The sequence below is a fragment of the Mus musculus genome, chromosome 14 (assembly GCF_000001635.26).
Source record: "Mus musculus strain C57BL/6J chromosome 14, GRCm38.p6 C57BL/6J".
Classification (NCBI taxonomy): domain Eukaryota; kingdom Metazoa; phylum Chordata; class Mammalia; order Rodentia; family Muridae; genus Mus; species Mus musculus.
In genome coordinates this window covers 32450072-32469632 of record NC_000080.6, presented here as the reverse complement: position 1 = coordinate 32469632, position 19561 = coordinate 32450072, and the positions used below count along the sequence as shown (strand labels likewise).

Genomic DNA, 19561 nt, shown 5'->3' with positions numbered 1-19561 from the left:
AAGACTGGGAGGCCGTGTACCAGGAGAAGAAGCAAGACCCAGGTAGCAAGTGGTGTGTGGGGCTCTGTGACCAAGCTGGGAACTTGCCTATAGTTTGGTGCAGTGCAATTTGGTGCAGTGTGGGTGTGCATTGGCCAGTGAGGAGGGGGCCCAGTTGAGAACTGTTGAGCGCCCCAGTCTTGGGGAAGGTGGAGAGTCTGGTGCAGTGTGCAACCTTCCTAACATTGCTTGTCCTTTAACACAGTCCCTCTCATTGTGGTGACCCCCAACCATAAAACTATCTTAGTTGCTACTCCATAGCTGTAATTTTGCAACTGTTATGAATCTGCGGTTTTTGACAGTCATTCAATTTCCCCAAAGGAGGTGTGACCCACAGGTTGAGAACCACTGGTCTGTGGCAAATCTTGGAGAGGGAAATGAACCTCAAGAAGTCATTGAATTGAAGTGCAAAAGAAACCTGAGGGCTAAAGTCACAGTGATCTGGGGCCAGGCTTTCTATCAGAATGCATGTGAGGTATCTGCTACTCAAAAGGCCGCTCATTGGCCAGGCCCTTTCTCTGGAAGCTGTAGAGAGCAGATCAGGGCCCACTTACTGGTACAGAAGACACTGTCTTTACCCTTCTGTACCTACTCCATTGTCCGAGTCTGGGCATTCAGGATGGGCTGGCCAAGGGCAGCAAGGCAGACACATAGTCCTCTGGCTTCCAGCCATCAGACTTTTCCGGGAATGGCTGACGTGGGCCACTCTGTTCTTTTGAATCTGAGCCTATGTAGCAGTAGAGGCCTAATTAATTAAGTAATGCTGAAGCCTTGGGACTCTCCCAAAGGCAGCACACAGGGGAGGGGTTGGTGAGGCCTGAGAACGTTCTACCCCACCCCCATCCCCAGTGCTGGAATCCAGAGGCTCCTGAGTGTCATTGGAACTAAAGCCTGCACTTAAGTGCTTCCACAGAGACAAAGAAATCATAAATCAAGAGCGGGCAACCCCGCCCACGCACTGCTAACCACCACGCCAACCTGCTTCTCCAGACACCCAGGCAGTTTGCAGCTCAGAAATGAAGCCAGAATAGGCTGATCTCTCCCTCCACAGCAGCACCTACAGACCCATGACCCCAAGAAGGCACTGCTGCAGAATGGCTGCTCCCACCCTCTCTCCAGACTCCCCCACCCCAGAACTTCACACTCTCTACCCACTCCCCACAGCACTGATTCATAATGGAGCAGGTTTTTGGTTTATCAGACTAAGGCCACGGTGTGGCCACTGAATAAAATGAGAAGAAAGGTTGTCATCCAAAACCCACCACCCACTCTGAAGCTGTTAGGTGATAATGAAGCTCACTGAGTACCCAGCATTGAGCCCTGAGACCATGTGGTGAGTTCCTTGTTGTGTGCTGGCTGGCCCTGTGGCCAGGAGATGAACATGGAAGCCAGATCTGACCAGGATGAATTACTTCACTACGGTGTCCCCAACTATAGAAGGGTAATATGAATGCTGATAATGTGATTAAATGAGTTACTACATGCTTATCACACTGCCTGACACATTTCTAGCTTTTTTTTAATAGATCTAATAAAGAAACACCTCCTTTACTCAATCATCTTATATGTATCCTGTAGTAACAATTTCTACATTCTGAATGAAAAGGAGAAAAACATGCTTCTATTTTTCCTCCAAGACTGGATAGGAAATTTCCTCTTGCATATGAGTTATGCTCAAATACAGAAGTCTCTGGAAAGGAGTTTGCCAAGCACCAGTATGAGGGAAAAGCCACAGGCACAAAAACACGGCAAGGACTGGCCGGCCCCTGGAAGGCTTCCAGCAGCAAACCGTCCAGCACCACGGACAGTTCCAGCGAGCCACTAGGCCTGGAAGGGAAGTTGTCCTTCTGGCCTGGCACATCTGGGAGAGGGAGCCTTTTGCTGAAGGGGGTCTGTCTTCCCCTGACTGTGACCCCTGTATCCTTCAGATGTAAAAGCTCTGCCTTCTTATTTGGGAGCTAAAGACCTGGAAGAATCCAGCCCATTGCCTTCCTCACTCCAGTTTTTATGCCTCTTGCCCTTACCCTGCCAAGGTGTGCCACACTGCAGATGGAGTGATAGAGGCATAATGAAACACAAAGAAAAGGGAGGTGGCATGAAGACCATGAAGCAGGTCTTAACAGCCTGGAACCAGATGTGCCAGGGCATAAGAACAACTTCCCTGTGGGGGGTGTGATGGGGGCAGATAGCATCTTTGCTGTACCAGGATTGAGGAAGGATGAAGTAAGAGTATACCCATGGCCCTGGCACAGAACAAGTGAGTCCGCATCTTGTCATAGAGGAATGGAGGAGGCGAGAGTTGGGTGTGAGTCCCAAAATGAACTGGCTTCATTCTCAGGAACAGCTAAGGATTATTATGTGGGCTGGAGAGCCAAGAGACGAGGTCTGCAGCTTGCTAGGACTGGGAAGTTTATTTTTTGGAAGATTCTACTGTCTGTTAACCACTAGAGAGAAAACTGCTGCCTCCCGTGTCATCCTGCCTCCTGATTTTACTCAGACGGCGCGACAATATATGAATAAATAATCGTTACCATGTAGGGTGTGGAATACCTCTTTAAAAACCATCAGTGTAGCTTTTGTAGAAAAGTCAGAGGAACCCAGAGTATTCTTAAACTAGAGTGTCTGGAGAGCCAAGCAGGTGACAGAGTACATGGAGCAAGCTGAGGGAAAGCGAGTCTCTGGAGTATGTGCTATGAACAAAGGCAGTGGGATAATATTTAAAGTCGTTTTGCTGCACTTTCAGCAGTGTGAATTTTGGTAACCTCTTGATGAACAGAGGCCAAGTGGGCCAGAGGTAGGGCAACTGTGACTTGCCCAACATTATCCAGAGCCACAGCTGTCCTCATATTTAGGCTTCTTCCCTCATTTTAAGGGCAGCTGGGCCATCACAGGGCATGTGACTGGGCAGCTCTCTACTTAGGTGAGTCTCCTCCTTTCAGGAGTACCTGTGTACGGGGTTGAGAGGTTGGGCTAGACCACTTGAGTGCTGCCTTCTCTCCCTGACTCTGGTCTCTGTCACATCATCTTGCAGCTGGCATAAGAAGAGAAGCCAACTTTCCAGCTCTTTCTGTATCTTCTACCAGCTCGGACAGAGACCAGGCTCACAATGCCTTCCCACTCGAGGGATAAGCCAGAGAGTCAGGATGGCCCTGGTGTCTGTCTGCTCTTCACAAGACCCTCCACTGTGACATGAACACAGGGCAGAGCATGTCACAGCAACAATGGCAAATACTGATGCTTCTCATCATGCGTGTACCACACCCTAAGCTGTAGGTACTCCATTTTACAGATAAATAAAGGGACAGTGGGGGCAGAAGGAGAAACAACGTCTCCCTTGGCACTGTTATCTAGTAAGTGGTAGCTCTGGAAGCCATCCTATTTGTCTGCCTCTGGAGCCCAGATCACGATGTCTCCTTCCCGGGTGGGAAGCCCAGTGGAAGAAGCTAAATCCGAGGCTAGCTTGGGATCTGAAGGCTCCTGTGATTCCGCAAGACAGGGAAAGTCCAATCTCAACGTCACCACCACCTCCAATCTCAGCTGACTGGCATCCTCTCTCCTTCCAGTCTGTGGACTGGAACTCGGGCCTCACGTGCCATCTAGGGTCAAAACTCTTCTGAGGACACACTGGGCCCAACGCATAGGCTGATCTGTTCAGCCTGTCGCCTGCAAATCAGGACGCTCAGCGTGTGCAGCCCTCCCGGAAGGAAGGTGAGCCTTCCTAAGCCTCTACTGACAGCAAAGCTGCAGAGGCCCTGCTGCGTGAGACCCAGAAGCTTCCACGCCACTTGTGAGCCCCACTCAAGACTTGGAGGCGGCCGGGGTGGGGGTGGGGTGAGGAAATGCAGAAAAGTGGGCGGAGGCTCTCAAGAGCAGAGGGAGGGTAAGGTCTGGAGAGAAGAGGGCCAGGGAGGAGTTAGAAAGAGGAGTGGGAGAGTAGAAAGGAAGGGAAAATAGGCGGAGCTGGGGGGGGGGGGGGGAGAGACCCGCGCCCGGAAAGCCGAAAAGGAGAGGCCAGGTAGGGGGAGGTCAAAAAGTGTTAGTTTTGACTTCCAGGACCCTGGGTGCAAAGAACGACTCCTCCTCTCAATACTCAAACCCTTAAAGACTGGAATTAGCTGCTAAGACTTTCTGCCTAAGGGCAGGTGGGTCGGAACCAGACCCTGAAGGCTCTGTACCTTCCCCCTCCCTTCCCGGAGGAGGGGATGAGACGGGCTGGGGGCGGGATTGAGGAAGGGGGTTGCTTGCGCTGTGCCTCTGGGTCCCGGCTGCGTGTTCCAGCTGCGAGAACAGATGGAGGCAGCGCGGCTCACCTCGGGGGCTCCGTGCCCGCTGTGCGCCGAAGTCCAGGCTGAGGAGGAGGTCTAGAGCCCCCGGCTCTCCCGTCTCCCACCAGGCTGCGGGGAACCGGCTGCCGCACCCCTCCTCCCAATTGGGGGAACCTCACCCCTATAGGTCCCAGAACTGGGGGAAACATAGGGCCGGTTCCTTCCACTGCTCACCCATCCCCAGGGGCTTGTCTAGGACTACAGCTCGCCAAGATCCCCTTCCCCTTGCTCCCAACCTGGAAACATCTCGGAAGCGGACCCCTGCCCGGACGCGCCCCGCCCCCGGCCCCCGGCCCCCGCCCCGACGACGTCCTATTAGCATGAGCGACGCCAGTGGCCCGGGCACCACTCGGGGGCCGAGACTCACCGCGTCATAGCCCCAAGTGGAGGGAGAAAAAAAAAAAAAAAGAGAGGCGGCGGTGGAGGAAGAGGCAAGAGCGGACGCGCGGGGAGGGCTGGAGAGACGGCGGGCGGCGGCAGCATGCCCCTGGGCGGGTGCACACGGCCTCTCTGCGCGGCAGGGGCTGCTCCTGCTCTCTCTGGGCACCGCGCGTCCAGTCTCCCGCCTCAGCCCCTCGGCTTGCCGGCCTCCGCGGTTGCATCCGAAACAGCGGCAACTGGTCCCTGGAGCATCTAAGAGCAGCGGCGCCGCGCGGGACAATCCTTGATTTTTTTTTTTTTTTCTCCTGAGCTCGGGGATATGAACCCCACAGCCACCTGAAGCACAGGGGGCGCTACGCGGCTAGGACCGCGCCCCCGAAGTACCGTACCCTAGCCTCTGCACTGCGGGACGCCGACACCCGACTCCGGTGGAGGCATCTTAGGAAGAGCAGCGGGTAGGGGCATGGAACCCACCGCGCCAACCGGTCAGGCCCGGGCGGCGGCCACCAAGCTGTCGGAAGCAGTGGGAGCCGCGCTACAAGAGCCCCAGAGGCAGCGGCGCCTGGTGCTGGTCATCGTGTGCGTTGCACTGTTACTGGACAACATGTTGTACATGGTCATCGTGCCCATTGTTCCCGACTATATCGCTCACATGCGCGGGGGCAGCGAGAGCCCTACCCTGATCTCTGAGGTGTGGGAACCCACCCTGCCGCCGCCCACTCTGGCTAATGCCAGCGCCTACTTGGCCAACACCTCGGCGTCCCCGACGGCTGCCGGGTCGGCTCGGTCAATCCTGCGGCCTCGCTACCCCACAGAAAGTGAAGATGTGAAGATAGGCGTGCTATTTGCCTCCAAGGCCATCCTGCAGCTTCTGGTGAACCCCTTAAGCGGGCCTTTCATTGATCGCATGAGCTACGACGTGCCGCTGCTTATTGGCCTGGGCGTCATGTTCGCCTCCACAGTCATGTTTGCCTTTGCAGAAGACTATGCCACGCTCTTCGCTGCGCGCAGTCTACAAGGCCTGGGCTCAGCCTTCGCGGACACGTCTGGCATTGCCATGATCGCCGACAAGTATCCCGAGGAGCCTGAGCGCAGTCGTGCTCTGGGCGTGGCGCTAGCCTTCATCAGCTTTGGAAGCCTAGTGGCGCCACCGTTTGGGGGCATCCTCTACGAGTTCGCGGGCAAGCGTGTACCCTTTCTAGTGCTCGCCGCCGTGTCGCTCTTCGACGCACTCCTACTCCTGGCGGTGGCTAAGCCTTTCTCAGCTGCGGCTCGGGCGCGGGCCAACCTGCCCGTGGGCACACCTATCCATCGCCTCATGCTAGACCCTTACATCGCTGTTGTAGCCGGAGCGCTCACAACTTGTAACATTCCCCTTGCGTTTCTCGAGCCCACCATAGCCACGTGGATGAAGCACACAATGGCGGCATCCGAGTGGGAGATGGGCATGGTTTGGCTGCCGGCTTTCGTGCCACACGTGTTAGGCGTCTATCTCACCGTGCGTCTAGCGGCGCGCTATCCACACCTGCAGTGGCTGTATGGCGCTCTCGGGCTAGCGGTAATCGGAGTGAGCTCTTGCGTCGTACCTGCCTGCCGATCCTTCGCGCCCTTAGTGGTCTCGCTCTGCGGCCTCTGCTTCGGCATCGCGTTGGTGGACACGGCGCTCCTACCCACGCTCGCCTTTCTGGTGGACGTGCGCCACGTATCAGTCTATGGCAGTGTCTATGCCATAGCTGACATCTCCTATTCTGTGGCCTACGCTCTCGGGCCCATAGTAGCAGGCCATATCGTTCACTCACTTGGCTTTGAGCAGCTCAGCCTTGGCATGGGCCTGGCCAACCTGCTCTACGCACCGGTCCTATTGCTCTTGCGTAATGTGGGCCTCCTTACACGCTCGCGTTCCGAGCGCGATGTGCTGCTTGATGAACCGCCGCAGGGTCTGTACGACGCGATGCGCCTGCGTGAGGTGCAGGGCAAGGACGGCGGTGAACCTTGTAGCCCGCCTGGCCCTTTTGATGGCTGTGAGGACGACTACAACTACTACTCCCGCAGCTAGCAGACCCGCTTCTCCTCCAGGCCACCTACCCTCCCCATTTAGGTCAAGATGGTCATTCTTCAAGAGCGCTGGCCAACTTTGGCTTGGGGCCCACCTCCTCTAATGAGTACCCTAGCCCGTCCCCCGCCCTGAATTCCTTTGCTGGAATCCCTTCTCCGTGACCCCTCCCAGTCTAACCCCCTCTCCAAACACACTCGTATTCATTGAGGGAATGGATCAGGGAGGCATTGGGCTCTTGGCAGAGGTGTACCGGTGATCACCAACCACCTACTGAGAGCCCCCAAGTACAGTCATGCATCTGTTTGTCCTTCCTGCGGATCTTTCCAGTGCCAAACTTGGTCTACTACACCCTGGTGCCTCCGGCCTGAATTAATAAACCATATCTGTCTGAGGAGGCCAAGTCTCTTTACTGATGAGGGGTGGGCAGTGTGACACAAAACCTAAGCACACTGGGGTTCACATGTTCAATGCAGACCTGAGGAGGGGTGGAAGCTCTGAAGATCCTTTACTGCCTGGGAAAAGGAAACAACCCCAATCCCCCCCCCCCCCCACACACACACACACACGATAGTCTCTCCTTTCCAAGCCCAGTGTAGCACCTGGAGGTTCCACCCGAGGGAACCTGAGGATCTGCCTGGCCTCGGAGGACAGCTGGCACCAAGGGCTTTCCCACACAGTGGGACCTCGCCTCATCTTGTCAAGAGAGGAGCACAAGGGAGCTGGTTTCTGCAGAGAAGAGGAGGTAGTCCCCATTTTATAGGGTCTCGGCCTGGTGACAGTGTTCATTAAGGATCCAGGCTCTATCATCTGAGGAATGAGAAAACAGTTACCCATGGATCTGCCTTTTCTCAGTCATGAAAGTTGGAATGGAAAACGGAAGGAAGATTGATGTAGGAACTGATGCTAATCCCTAGTCCACCCTGTCCTGAATATAAGTGGCCGCTCAGGGTTATCCGGGGTGGGGGTGAGGGTGGGGGCTCCCGCCCTTGATTTCCTACCATGGAGGCCCAGGCTGAAGGCAGTACACTCATTCCTGAATCCTGATGCCTGCACATGGGACTCTTTGATTTCAGGGTGAAGAGGCAGTTGGGGTAGGGTAACCTGTGTATGCAGGGGGAAGGTCTGCAGTTGGTGTGTGTGTGTGTCCTTGTCTGAGTCTTCTTGTGTAAGAGGGGCTTGTGTCTGTCTCTCTGTGTGTCTGTCTGTCCTTGTTTGAGTCTTTTTGTGTGAGAGGTGTGGTGGTAGGGGGAGTACTTGTCTGTCTGCCTGCCTGTCTGCCTGTCTATCCTTGACTGAGTCTGTTTGTGTAAGATGGGAGAGTACTTTGCCTGGGAGGAGTGTCTGTGGGCCTCTGGTTGAGGCTTTAAACAACTCCCACTTACCATCAGAGTGGACCAAGTCTGTGGTCTCTTGTCTGCTCCTCCCTTCCCAAAGAACCTGCAGGAATTGGATGGTAAAAGAAAACAAGGGAGGTCTTACTGTGGCCAACCAACTCCTTAATTTTTAATATTTTAAAGGGGTGCAGTAAGATTTCAGCCTTGTGAGGAGGGGCAAAATTTCTTCTGACTCAAGCACTCCCCAGGGTTCTGCATAAGCAGCTGCCCAGGAGCCGGTGCGGATGGGGGAGTATGGGGACTGGGGTGGGGGGCAGGCTGGGGTGGGGCGGTGGGGAGGCAATGTTCTGTGCCCCTTTCCAAGGCCTAAGTCTGATGCCAGTGCAGGAACTCATCCGGGAAGCTGTCCTAGACAGGTTTTGAGGGCAGAAAACAGGGAAACGCAGGGCAGAGTGTGGGGTAGGGGGAGCAGTGGACTGTGAGGAAGAGAGGCAGGGAAGGAAAAGGGGGAGGGAAAAAAGAGAAGAGGGGGAGGGAGGAGGGAGGGGAGGGAGTCGAGAGAGGTGTGGCTGGTTTGCTTGCAGTCAGTCAGTCGGGGCGGCTGCTGGGATCTGGCAACTTCGTCGGAGGCTCTGCTACAGAACCTAGGTGGCGGGCCCAACCTCTGGTACTGCTGCCACCCCCTCCCTGGCCCTTCTGGCTCACGCAGCCGCCTCCAGCCCTGCTTGGTGTGGAACAGTGCCGGTTCGGTGCGTAACAGCCCAGGAGAGCAGGTGAGAAGGGCTGGGCAGCAGTGCGCTGGCGCTGAAGAGCCCGCGGACCCAGGCGTTGTCCCTGGGGGCTGGGGGGGGGGGGGAGGGTGGCGGGGGGAGGTGTCCTTCTCCGGAGGAGCTGTCCACCGAGGGACAGCTTCCCAGGCCCAGAGATTCCGGGACGCTCAGAGTCTACAGCGTTCCAGGCACCAGTAGTCGTCGGGGTACATCTAGGAGACTGCAGGGATTCTGGGCTGGGAGGGCTTGATTATCAGGGCTTGGGACTTCCCTTATCTTTTCCCATCTTTACTTTTACTTTGCCTGACATCTGCCAATCCCAAGGTCTGTGGTTTTGTCGTGTTGTACCGGGGGCGTTAGTAATATCGCTGGGCCTCAGTTTCCTCCAGCCATTCTTGAGAAGGTGGGGAGTGCTGGCGTTAAGTGCCACATCTGCGAGAGAGTGACAGCACTGAGAGCCTGGGAAACCAGAACAGACTGGTGTTGGACCTTCAGGGCAGAGCAGAGGACCCCCAAGTGCCCCCACAAGCCAGGCCAATAGAAGCAGAAATGGGAGAGTACCAAACCGCAGAAAGACAAATACATTCAAATTCTCTAAGCCTGGATCAAGAGGCTTAGGAGGAAGGAGCTGGGGTGTGTGGGGACAGTGGAATACCGATCAGGATGTCAGATGGCAGGGTCCACTCTCCTCTCCGTTAAGGGCTGGCTAGTGTTTTTCCCTTCCCACTTCTGAGATGGCCCAAAAGGAGAATTAGGTGCATAATCGGTACAGCCTTCATTAACTTGACCTTGCCTTGGTTGACCTCACAAAGTAATCAACAGAACACCCACATACTCATCCTGCCATTTCTAGGTACAGTGGTCTCTAGGACTATTGTGCTGGGAGTGCACTGTACACGGCCTTTCTATCCTCTCTGTTCAGTGGGACCAGGCATGCACCAACTCTTCTAGTCTTAGGTCTGCTTCTTCCTCCTTTCTGGATGGTCTCTCCCCCGAACCAAGTGAGCCTTATGCCAGCACCTGGCTGCTGCTGCTGCTGCTGCTGCTGCTGCTGGTGGTGGTGGTGGTGGTGGTGGTGGTGGTGGTGGTGGTGGTGGTGGCCCAACAGGTTCAATGTCAGCTTTAGGCTCTTGAGGGCTAATAAAGGGAGGTTGGTTGAAATCTTGACTGTACATGTATGCAGGTTTTGGTTTAGTGGGGCAGAGGGTGTATCCTACAAAACTGGCCTGTGTCCTTAGCTTAGCTTATTTCTAGTGCACCTTCCAAATTAATCTGCCTTTCCTAAGGCTGTCAGGAGACTCTAGAGGCCCTGACTACCTGCTCCCCAGAAGGTATCATGCCCTTCCGTAGTTCCCTCATACCCAACCTTGGAGCCTGCTGCCCATAGACTACCCAAGTTAACACTCTGCTAACAGACCCAGAGTCCTCAAGAAGCCCCGAATATCACCCAGAGTACAGGGCCTTAGAATACTTGTGGGCATTCAAGCACACTCTCATTATACATACACATACACACACAGGGTTGGGGAGCTTTCTGAACTCACGTGCCCTCTACTCTATACCTGACCCAAGCCAGGCATCTGAGAGGGAAATCTGAACCCAGCAGATATAGTTTTGCACTTGAGAGCTACAGACTTGGGGGAAAAGTTGATGTTGGGGAGAGATTGATATTGAGTTCCAGGCAAACCAAGGTGCTCTAGTGCTCTGATCCCAGAAATCTGGGAGTGTGCAACCAGCCCAGCTCCTCCCAATGCATCCTGGAATGCTCAGCTAGCCTTGGGTCATAGCAGCTTCATGGAAGCAGGTCTTTGCTGGTGGCTCAAGGCAGGACCCAATCTCTCCCTCTGGATTCAGAGAGTACACTGTGGGCAGGAACACAGGGCTGAGGTCTGAGATGGCAGTCATAGAGGCGCAGAGTTCCCTACACACTACTGTCAGTGGTCTCCTTGTGGAGTGGGAGTAAGGCTATGGGATTCATTCAGGCTCTGTGTGATGCTGAGTCTCCTCTGTTCCCAGGTCGGCAGCTCTGCTACTCTGGATTAAGAATCGCTAGGATGCCTATCCTGGAAAAGGTCCCCCCAAAGATGCCTGTACAAGCTTCTAGCTGTGAGGAGGTGCTGGTGAGTAACCTTTCGAGCCATGTGTCTTAGCCCTGATCTCTTCTCTCACATAGTCTTATTCCCAGGACAGTCCTGAGTGGCACCGGCCTTCAATTGTTCCCCAGCTCTGTATTCTCCTGGGCAGAAAGTCAGAATGTGGCCCTGCCCTGTCTGATTGGGTCTCGAAGTCCAGAAGCCTTCATACTGAAGTCTTAGGGCAAAAACCCCCAACTCTGGTTCCAGTAGTCCCAATGGGCTAAACTCAGCTGTCCATATATCAATTAAAGAGGCAATATGTTAAAAAGGCAGAGAAAAGAGATTAATCAATTGACACATTGGGAAAATGGTCAGGTAAAGAGATCCAGTGATTCTAAGTCTATCCTCAAGGCATGGTCATAAACTGGATGTTTTAGAGGAACAATCAGGATATATGAATATATACTGATATCTCATAATACATACATACATACATACATACATACATGAAATATGTGCAATTAAGCAGTCATGATTAAGACTTAATATGTGGTCTGGATGATTGTTCTCTCAGCTAAGTGGCCAGAAGTTGGTACTGTGACCATTTGGGGGAGGCAGTTTGGTTGCCAGTGTTTTCCTGGTCCAGAAGGAAGCTTCCTTATTGTGTATAATTGCTCTGCTTTGAAGGATTGTCTGTTCTGTAAGGCTTCCGACTGCACTGTTTTGGGAGCGCAAGATAATTGATGTTTAGAACAAGGTCTGGAAAGGTTTAGGAGTGTTCAGTTGATCTGGAACTAAGCACTGGAGAATCTGTGAAAGGTAGTTAAGTTCCTCTTGGTTTGGTTTGGTTTGGTTTGGTTTGGTTTGGTTTGGTTTGGTTTGGTTTGGTTTGCTTTGCTTTGCTTTGCTTTGCTTTGTTTTGTTTTGTTTTGTTTTGTTTTGTTTTTGAGGCAGGATTTTTCTGTGTAGCCCTGGCTATCCTGGATCTTGCTCTGTAGGTCTGGCTGGCCTCGAACTCTCAGAGAAACCCCTGCCTTTGTCTCCTAGAGTGCTGTGATTAAAGGCATGAGCCATTACCACCAAGCTCAGTTAAGTTCTTTGTACTTTCAGCCATGTGGAGGGGGTACTTAGATAGTTGTTGCTATCTCTGTTGTTTTGTTTTTAAAGGCAGATACCTCTTGAGTGCCTATGCCTACATATAGAATTGGTCAGGTGTCTCACCTAAAGTAAAGGGCACATATGCAAACTGAAGGCAGAGTGCCAGGCTTTCATCCATCCTTGATTACCTTGTGAGCCAAGTGAGGCAGGTGTCAATGCTTTGGGGGTAAAATCAGTCCCTGACTGCCAGCTATAGCCTTAGAGTGCTGGGGAATGCAGGTAACCACACTTCTTACTCACACCAGTCAAGCCCTTTCTCCCTCACCTCCCCCAACCTCACTGTACCCCAAATTCCACTTCAGATGGCTTTAAGCCCAACATGCTTGCCTAGGCAAGGCTGAACCCCCTTCCCAAGCCCTGGCACATTCCAGAAGCTCCAGCTGCTGCCATGCTTCAGTCCAGGAACATCCAAACATCATCTTTTCCACTGGTTTAGAACAACACTGCCCTCCCTGGGCAGGCAGCCTCCCTCCTGCTCCATCTAGCCTTCCAGATAGAGCAGCGCATCTCAGTTCAAGTTCCTGCATGTGCTGGCCCCTCTACCACACCCTTCCCACCCCTCCCTGGTCCTGTGAGAACTTCCTGTCTTCTGCCCTTGTTCCTTACATTGTCCCAGCCTCTATAGCTGACCCATGCCTCTGCTGCCACCATCCATGGCATATCCCTCTCCTCTCCTGTCATGAGATGTGGCTTTTTGGATGGCAGACTCTTTCTCTCCACTATCTCTAAGTCCAGTCCATGGCCTGGCTCATTTAAGCCACCCAGAAATTTGCACAGACTGCAGAATCCCAGGTCTTAGATCCACGAGAGTAAGAGAAGGAACCAAGTCTGGAGCTGAGATGCCTAAACTGAGATTTGCCCGTCTTGCCCACCACCCAGGCTGTGCCACAGCACAAGTGGAAGCTCAGGGGTCTAACCAAGCCTGTCACCACTCTTGGCCAGACCACTACCTGGGCTATGCCTTCTAGAGATACCTGCCTGTCCCAGCCACCCTGACCCCCATAAATAGAAGAAGAGGAGCCAGAATGGCTAGGAGGAGTCAGCCTGGTTTTCATGGAGTGGGTTAAACAACACGGGACACCGTCCAGACCCGTCCTTGTATTTGCATTGCCTCCCAGAGCAGCAGCACCAGAGTTTGCTGCTGACACTCCACCTCCAGTCAGAGTAAGTGAGCTCCAGGGACAGGACCAGACAGGTGGGGACTTATTAGTCTATCAGTTCTGAGCCTCAGGAGAAGACAGGTGCTTTTGGAAGCCCATCAGGGTAGGGTGAACCCTTGGCTACCCAAGAGAAACCATTCACCACTTTACAGAAAAAAAGCCCCTGGAGGAGGGCACCCTGCTGTACGCCAACTGCGTACAATTTAACAACGGCATGAAAAAAAAACCTCACTTCTCTATTATCAGGGGTTGAGAGAGGGAAACAGGAGGGAAAAGCAGAAAGGCTGTGAGGAAGAGGAGAGGAGAACCGCAGAAAAAGGAGGGGACATGAGCTGGGGGTGTAGCTCAGCAGCAAGTTGTCTAGCATGGGACAGGAGAGGGGAGAGGAGGGGAGCAGAAGAAAGGGGAGGGAAAAGGGATTGATGGGGAGGGAAGAGGGAACAGGGGAGGGGAAGAGAGGAAATACAGTGAGTAAAAATACTGTGTGACCTGGGATTAGTCTCTCTACTCTGTGGGTCTCAGTTTCCCCATCTGTAATGGCAAAAGTCCCTGCCCTGGCTATGTGACACACTGAAGACAAGCATAGAAGGTCCCGGGTCAACCATGGTTAATCAGCTGGAACAGGCAGTGCCCATGTGGGGGTTCCCAGTGGGGTTTCCTTCCTGACTCTCACCTCACATGGAGCCCAGAGACCACAAGCTTCTTCTGAGGAGTCCCTTTGGAGGGATAAGGCCAGTTAACCAAACGTAATATATGTTTGTTGGAGCCAATTATTTTTTTCTTATTTTCTTGGGGTCTTTCAGGTAGGAAGAGTTGTTGTATCCTCTGGATGAACAAGACTGGAGCTTGAGAGAGATCTGGGCAGGAAAGACTTGCACTGTGCCTTACCTGACTCTAGCCCCCTCATGGAACCAATCCTTTGCCTGGGTTTCATACCTGGAAGCATTTGAAACAAGAGGCACAGGGCAGAAATAGCCACTGCCCCAGGGAGCCTTTCCAGGAAGCTGGTCATGTCTCCACCCATCTCATGGGTCATGTCTTAACCCATCTGACTCTCTCTGTAAGAGCAACATTTTCCAGTCCAGCTGGGAGGAGTTCTTATGTGGAGAGTGACCAGCAGCCAGCAGTGCCGCCAATGATCTTTCATCCCAGACCCATCCTTTATGGGCTGTTAGCACATTCACATCTGTCATCCCTTCCATCCTGTGAGAGAATCATTTTTCATAGAAGAACTGGGCCCTTGCAGAGGGAGAGACTTTCCCAAGGACACACGCCTGATCTCTAGCAAGGTCAGGGTGTGAAGCCTGGTCTGTCTGGTGCCAACAGCAGGGTCAGGGTGTGAGTCCAGGCCTATCCTCTGCATTTTGTGCTTTCCTGAGACCTACAGACAGTATGGCGGCAGGGACGAAAACAGGAGGACCCTTCATTTATAATTCTGCTGAGCTAACTAAGCACAGTAAACAGGTCCAAGAATGGGGAATGAGGATGGGGCCGAAGGAGACATGTTCTGGCATCAATCAACTCAAGGAAAAGTATGGACTGTATTAAAGGAAAGAAATGAGAGCCCATCAACCCTCTTTTCCAGGACTTACCTAAGTTGCCAGTGCCCCCACTGCAGCAAACCCTGGCCACCTACCTTCAGTGCATGCAACACCTGGTACCTGAAGAGCAGTTCAGGAAGAGCCAGGCCATTGTGAAGCGGTTTGGGGCCCCTGGTGGCCTGGGTGAGACCCTGCAGGAAAAGCTCTTGGAGAGACAGGAGAAGACAGCCAATTGGGTAAGGGTTCCTGGACAGAAGCTGACAAGAGACTTTTGGAGGGGGAAGGAGGAAGAAAAAAGGATATGGGTGAGGGTAAGAGGTAACGGACCTGAGAGGAGACAGAGATGGGCAGAGGGTGGGAACACACTGGTAGCATAGGCTGGGCAACTGCAGGGAGAGAAGCAGGCAAGATGAAACAGGAGACTGGCGAAAGAGGAGGACAGAGAATGTGAAAGAAAGGTGATGAGAGGTGAGAGACTGGGTGAGATGGGACACAACTAGAAAGAGGGAAAGGTGGGGGTAGAGATGAGCTTAGAAGGCAGAGTTGAGTGAAAGGACTAAGGCACAAGGACAGGTAGTGGGCAAGGATGCATCACTAAAGATGGGGGGGGGGGAATGGGTAAAGGAGATTCTATAGGGTGATGGTGAAGGGCAGACTTGGAGGACCAAGAAGATGCAGGTTCAGCACACAGCTGGGGCTTAGTGCATTTGTGGAATAGAAGGATGGATGGATGGATGGATGGATGGATGGATGGATGGATGGATGGATGGGTGGATGGGTGGATGGGTGGGTGTGTGGGTGGATGGATGGATGGATGGATGATCGAACAAGCAGGACCTGATTCAGGGTAGGCAGAACAGGACTGATGACCACTGCTAACACAGTGCCTGTTTAGGAGGGGTGTATAGGCGGTCAGATGTAATGGTGCCCCTCCCTGTGCTCCCTGGCAGGTCTCTGAATACTGGCTGAATGACATGTATCTAAACAACCGCCTGGCCCTGCCAGTCAACTCTAGCCCTGCTGTGATCTTTGCTCGGCAGCACTTCCAAGACACCAATGACCAGCTAAGGTGAGGCCAAGAAGCTCCCTGGGTGCTCAGCAGGGAAATCCACCTGAGATGTGGGGCAGAGCCTCACATCAGGAAAGCGAGGCCAGAGCTTGTACATTGGCTGAGCTTCCTGGGGCCAAGTAACAAGAGACATCTTCTCCCAGGGTCAGACATCAGGCCAGGGGGAGGTTAGGTGTGCTGTCACTCCATAATAAACACATTTATTTGATGGTGCTAATGGGGACCATGGGTCTCAGGGACCCACACAGGTGTCTGAGAGTTCCTCTGTGCCCCCTGGAGCCCTGCTTCAGACTCCTGGGAAGGGACATCCCTCCCAGCCGGTGCAGCTGCCATCTGCTGCAATTTCAGAGCTCAGTGAGCCGCTGGAAGGGCCTCTAGGTGCATTGAGAATGGTGGCAGTGTGGATAGGGGCCAGGAGAAGGCTCTCCCTGTTGGAATCTGTCAGGATTTCATCCTCTTAATGTCTCCCTCAGTGGGGTGAACATAGGCGCAGCTTGCCCCCATCTCCTCTAAAAGGAAGAATGAGGATGGATAGGTTCTGAAGACAGTTCTCCAAATTGCGTCTGAGGGGCATTTTCCTCGGATGCAATTAAGCCAGGCCTCATCATCCATAGACAGTTAAGATGGCGCAGTCTCCTCCCACCAGTCCCTGAGGCTTTCCTCCCAGGACTAACTTTCCTTTTCATTAGCCATTAAGTGAATGGCTTGCCCCCAGGAGACTGCATCTCCCAAAAGATCCCGCCACAGGGCTGGCCTTGCCCAGGGGGAGCCTCACCCCCTACCTTCCCTTCCCTGCCTCTTCAGGCACCTCTTTTTCCTCAAGGTGATTCTGGCTTCCCCTCCCCACCCACCCAGAGCCAAACCATCCCCAGTTCTCACACCAAAGAACCATTTTTAATCAGAGGCCACGGTGGGCTGACAGCACTGGGGGAGGGGCAGCACAGCCCACACCCCATTAGCGCACAGGGCCTGGCATATGGCAGGTGATACATGGGTGAGTTTGGAGCAGGGGGAGGGGCACAGAAGGGAGGAGGAAGTTAGGAAGGAAAAAAGGAACGGTGGGAGAGTGGGGGATCGTTTGTCTGACTTATAACACACCTCTCTCTACATCCCTGCAGGTTTGCAGCCAGCCTCATCTCTGGTGTGCTTAGCTACAAGGCTCTGCTGGACAGGTAGGCTGGGGCCCCAGCCTGGAATAGGTAGGTCTCTGTTTGGCTGTCTCCTCTCACATCTGTCTCCAAGACATACAGGGTGCTTGAGAGGGCAGGTAACTAGTCTTTGATCCAGTTATGTGGTGTCTCCTGCCCACTGCCAGCGCCAGGACATTGCATTAGTCCAGCTCTCCTGGCTGCTGAAGTAAGCCCAGCCTTTCTCTGACCTTTGAGAATGGCCCTCCCTCCTGACCTCTTCTTTCCTCCTATGGTGTGAATTAGAGAGATCCCAGGAAGTGTGGAGAAGGAAGCAGCATTAGAGGAGGTGCTGGTAGGCTCAGTGGTATCGCCGGGATGATGGGTTCCCTACTTTGAGCCTTAGTGTCTAGATGCCCACCCTAGCTCAGTGAACATGCGGTACTCCTGTAGGTGATGAGAGCTATGCAGGCAATGAGTTCTCCTTAATGCTAGGAGAATTGTCTCCCTCCTAGCCAACCCTGGGGCCCTGGGAACACTGAGGAGAGCAAGGAGCTATGGATGCTGGAACATCCTATGCGTAGATAATAAGCAAGTGAAGCTCAGAGAGGGTTTGAAACTTACTGATAGCCAAACAGCTGAGAAGTGGAACGGCAATGAGGGTAAGGGGTTGGGTTGGGGGTGTAGTCATCACTCTGTTCTATGTTGATCTTGGTCAGTGTTTACCCAACCTTGGGACAGAAGCTAAGACACACATTCTCTCTGGGGAAGAGGGTCAGAAAGGTGAGGCTCAGGCCCTAGGGTCAGCACACCAGAATAGGAATTGGGTTTTAGACAGAGCACTGACTTGGGGCCAGTCTGATAGCTCTCGTTCCATGCTGGACTGCCAGGCCTGTGGGCTGCCCCTTCTAGCCATGTGTCCAGAGCTTTCCTTCTTCTTCAGACTGAGCCTGAACTACTTGGAGAACCCACTCCTCCATTCACATAGCATCCCTGTCTTCAGAGAGCCTGTCCCTTTCAGCACCCTGGCTGCAGAGGAGAGGAGTGAAGATTCCGACCCTGGCAGCAGAACCCAGGGACTATGGAACCAGCCATTACTGGCAGGTTTCAACCCTCAACCTCAACTCTCACTTGAGTGTGCAGACGCATGTGTATGTGTGAACATATTACATGCACACAGACAGACGCCTGTTTCCACGGAAGTCCAGATAAAGGTCCATGTGTCCTGTACTTGCAACTATCATGAGGCTGGAGCATTTGGAAGAGTTTCTGGGTAGGACACGCCATTAACTAACTCTTCACTTTCAGTGTCTTGATCTCCAGAAGATAACAAATTTGACCTCTTACCTACTTTCAGAAGGTTCCCAATGGACATAAAATAAAGCCCCATTCCTTCCCCGGACCCTGGGCATCCCCACTGATGCATCTCCTGGTCATTACACAGGGCCCAGTAGAGCTTCGTTTGCTTCTGCCATGTGCATCCGTCCTATCCCTCCTGTCTTCTCAGTACACGCAGTGCCACATCCCAATCAGTAGGTCCAGGAGTCTCTGTGGTCACTCTTTCTCTTTCCATGATATTTATGGTGTTCAGATGAGATCACCACCTACTCCAGCTAGGTCCCAAGCATCCTTCCTACCTACATTATTTTCCCACCATCACTACAGTCTTCTTCCTGGTGCTTCCTGGTTCCTGGGACAGACTTTGGTCCTCTCCTTATATAAGCAGAACTATTAAAAAAAAAAAAAAAGAGCCGGGCGTGGTGGTGCACACCTTTAATCCCAGCACTTGGGAGGCAGAGGCAGGTGGATTTCTGAGTTCAAGACAAGCCTGGTCTACAAAGTGAGTTCCGGGACAGCCAGGACTACACAGAGAAACCTGTCTCGAAGAAAAAAAAAAAAAAAAGCAAAAACAAGAACAGGATATGCTGGGAATATAGGAAGGAAGGTGACATTTGAACAGCACATATAAAACAGAGATAGGGAAGAGAGAGAGAGAGCGCTCAAGAAAGTAGAGTGAAGCTATAAACTCCTAAAGCCCACCCCCAGTGATGTACTTCCTCCATCAAGTCTACACCTCCTAAAGATTCTATAACCTCCCCCAAACAATGCCATCAATGAACATTTCTCATTCAACCTACAAAAGACAGATACATGGTGAGTTAGTAAATGGATAGGTAGAATATAGATGGATGGCTATACAGTAGATGGATAGTATATAGGCTGTGGATGAATGAATGGATGGATGGATGGATGGATGGATGGATGGATGGATGGAAGGATGGTGAATTGATAGACAGATGTGTGGATGGGCTTATGCAGTGGTTCTCAACCTTCCTAATGCTGTGACCCTCATGTTGTGGTGACCCCCCCAACCATAAAATTAGTTTTGTTGCTACTTCATAACTGTAATTTTGCTATTTGTTATGAACTGTAATGTAAATGTGTTTTTAGGTGGTCTTAGGCAACCACTGTGAAAAAATTGTTCAGTCTTCAGTGGATACATTGATAGTATATGGATGGATGAAT

The 19561-nt window shown here is 52.8% G+C and overlaps 2 protein-coding genes across 2 annotated transcripts in view; both read left to right on the top strand.

The window, feature by feature from the left end:
* Nucleotides 1–3723: 3723 nt before the first annotated feature.
* Nucleotides 3724–19561, top strand: part of Chat (choline acetyltransferase) — a 57707-nt gene continuing 41869 nt past the window's right edge. The window contains exons 1-6 of the mRNA NM_009891.2: nucleotides 3724–3826; nucleotides 8720–8908; nucleotides 10922–11025; nucleotides 14884–15075; nucleotides 15790–15908; nucleotides 17027–17080. Of these exons, the coding sequence (NP_034021.1) occupies nucleotides 10960–11025; nucleotides 14884–15075; nucleotides 15790–15908; nucleotides 17027–17080 (431 nt within the window). The 5' untranslated portion in view covers nucleotides 3724–3826; nucleotides 8720–8908; nucleotides 10922–10959. The remainder of the gene's footprint in view (nucleotides 3827–8719; nucleotides 8909–10921; nucleotides 11026–14883; nucleotides 15076–15789; nucleotides 15909–17026; nucleotides 17081–19561) is intronic.
* On the top strand, nucleotides 4783–7196 carry Slc18a3 (solute carrier family 18 (vesicular monoamine), member 3). The gene has a single exon (NM_021712.3). The coding sequence runs from the start codon at nucleotides 5209–5211 to the stop codon at nucleotides 6799–6801; it is 1593 nt and encodes a 530-aa protein (NP_068358.2). The 5' UTR covers nucleotides 4783–5208; the 3' UTR covers nucleotides 6802–7196.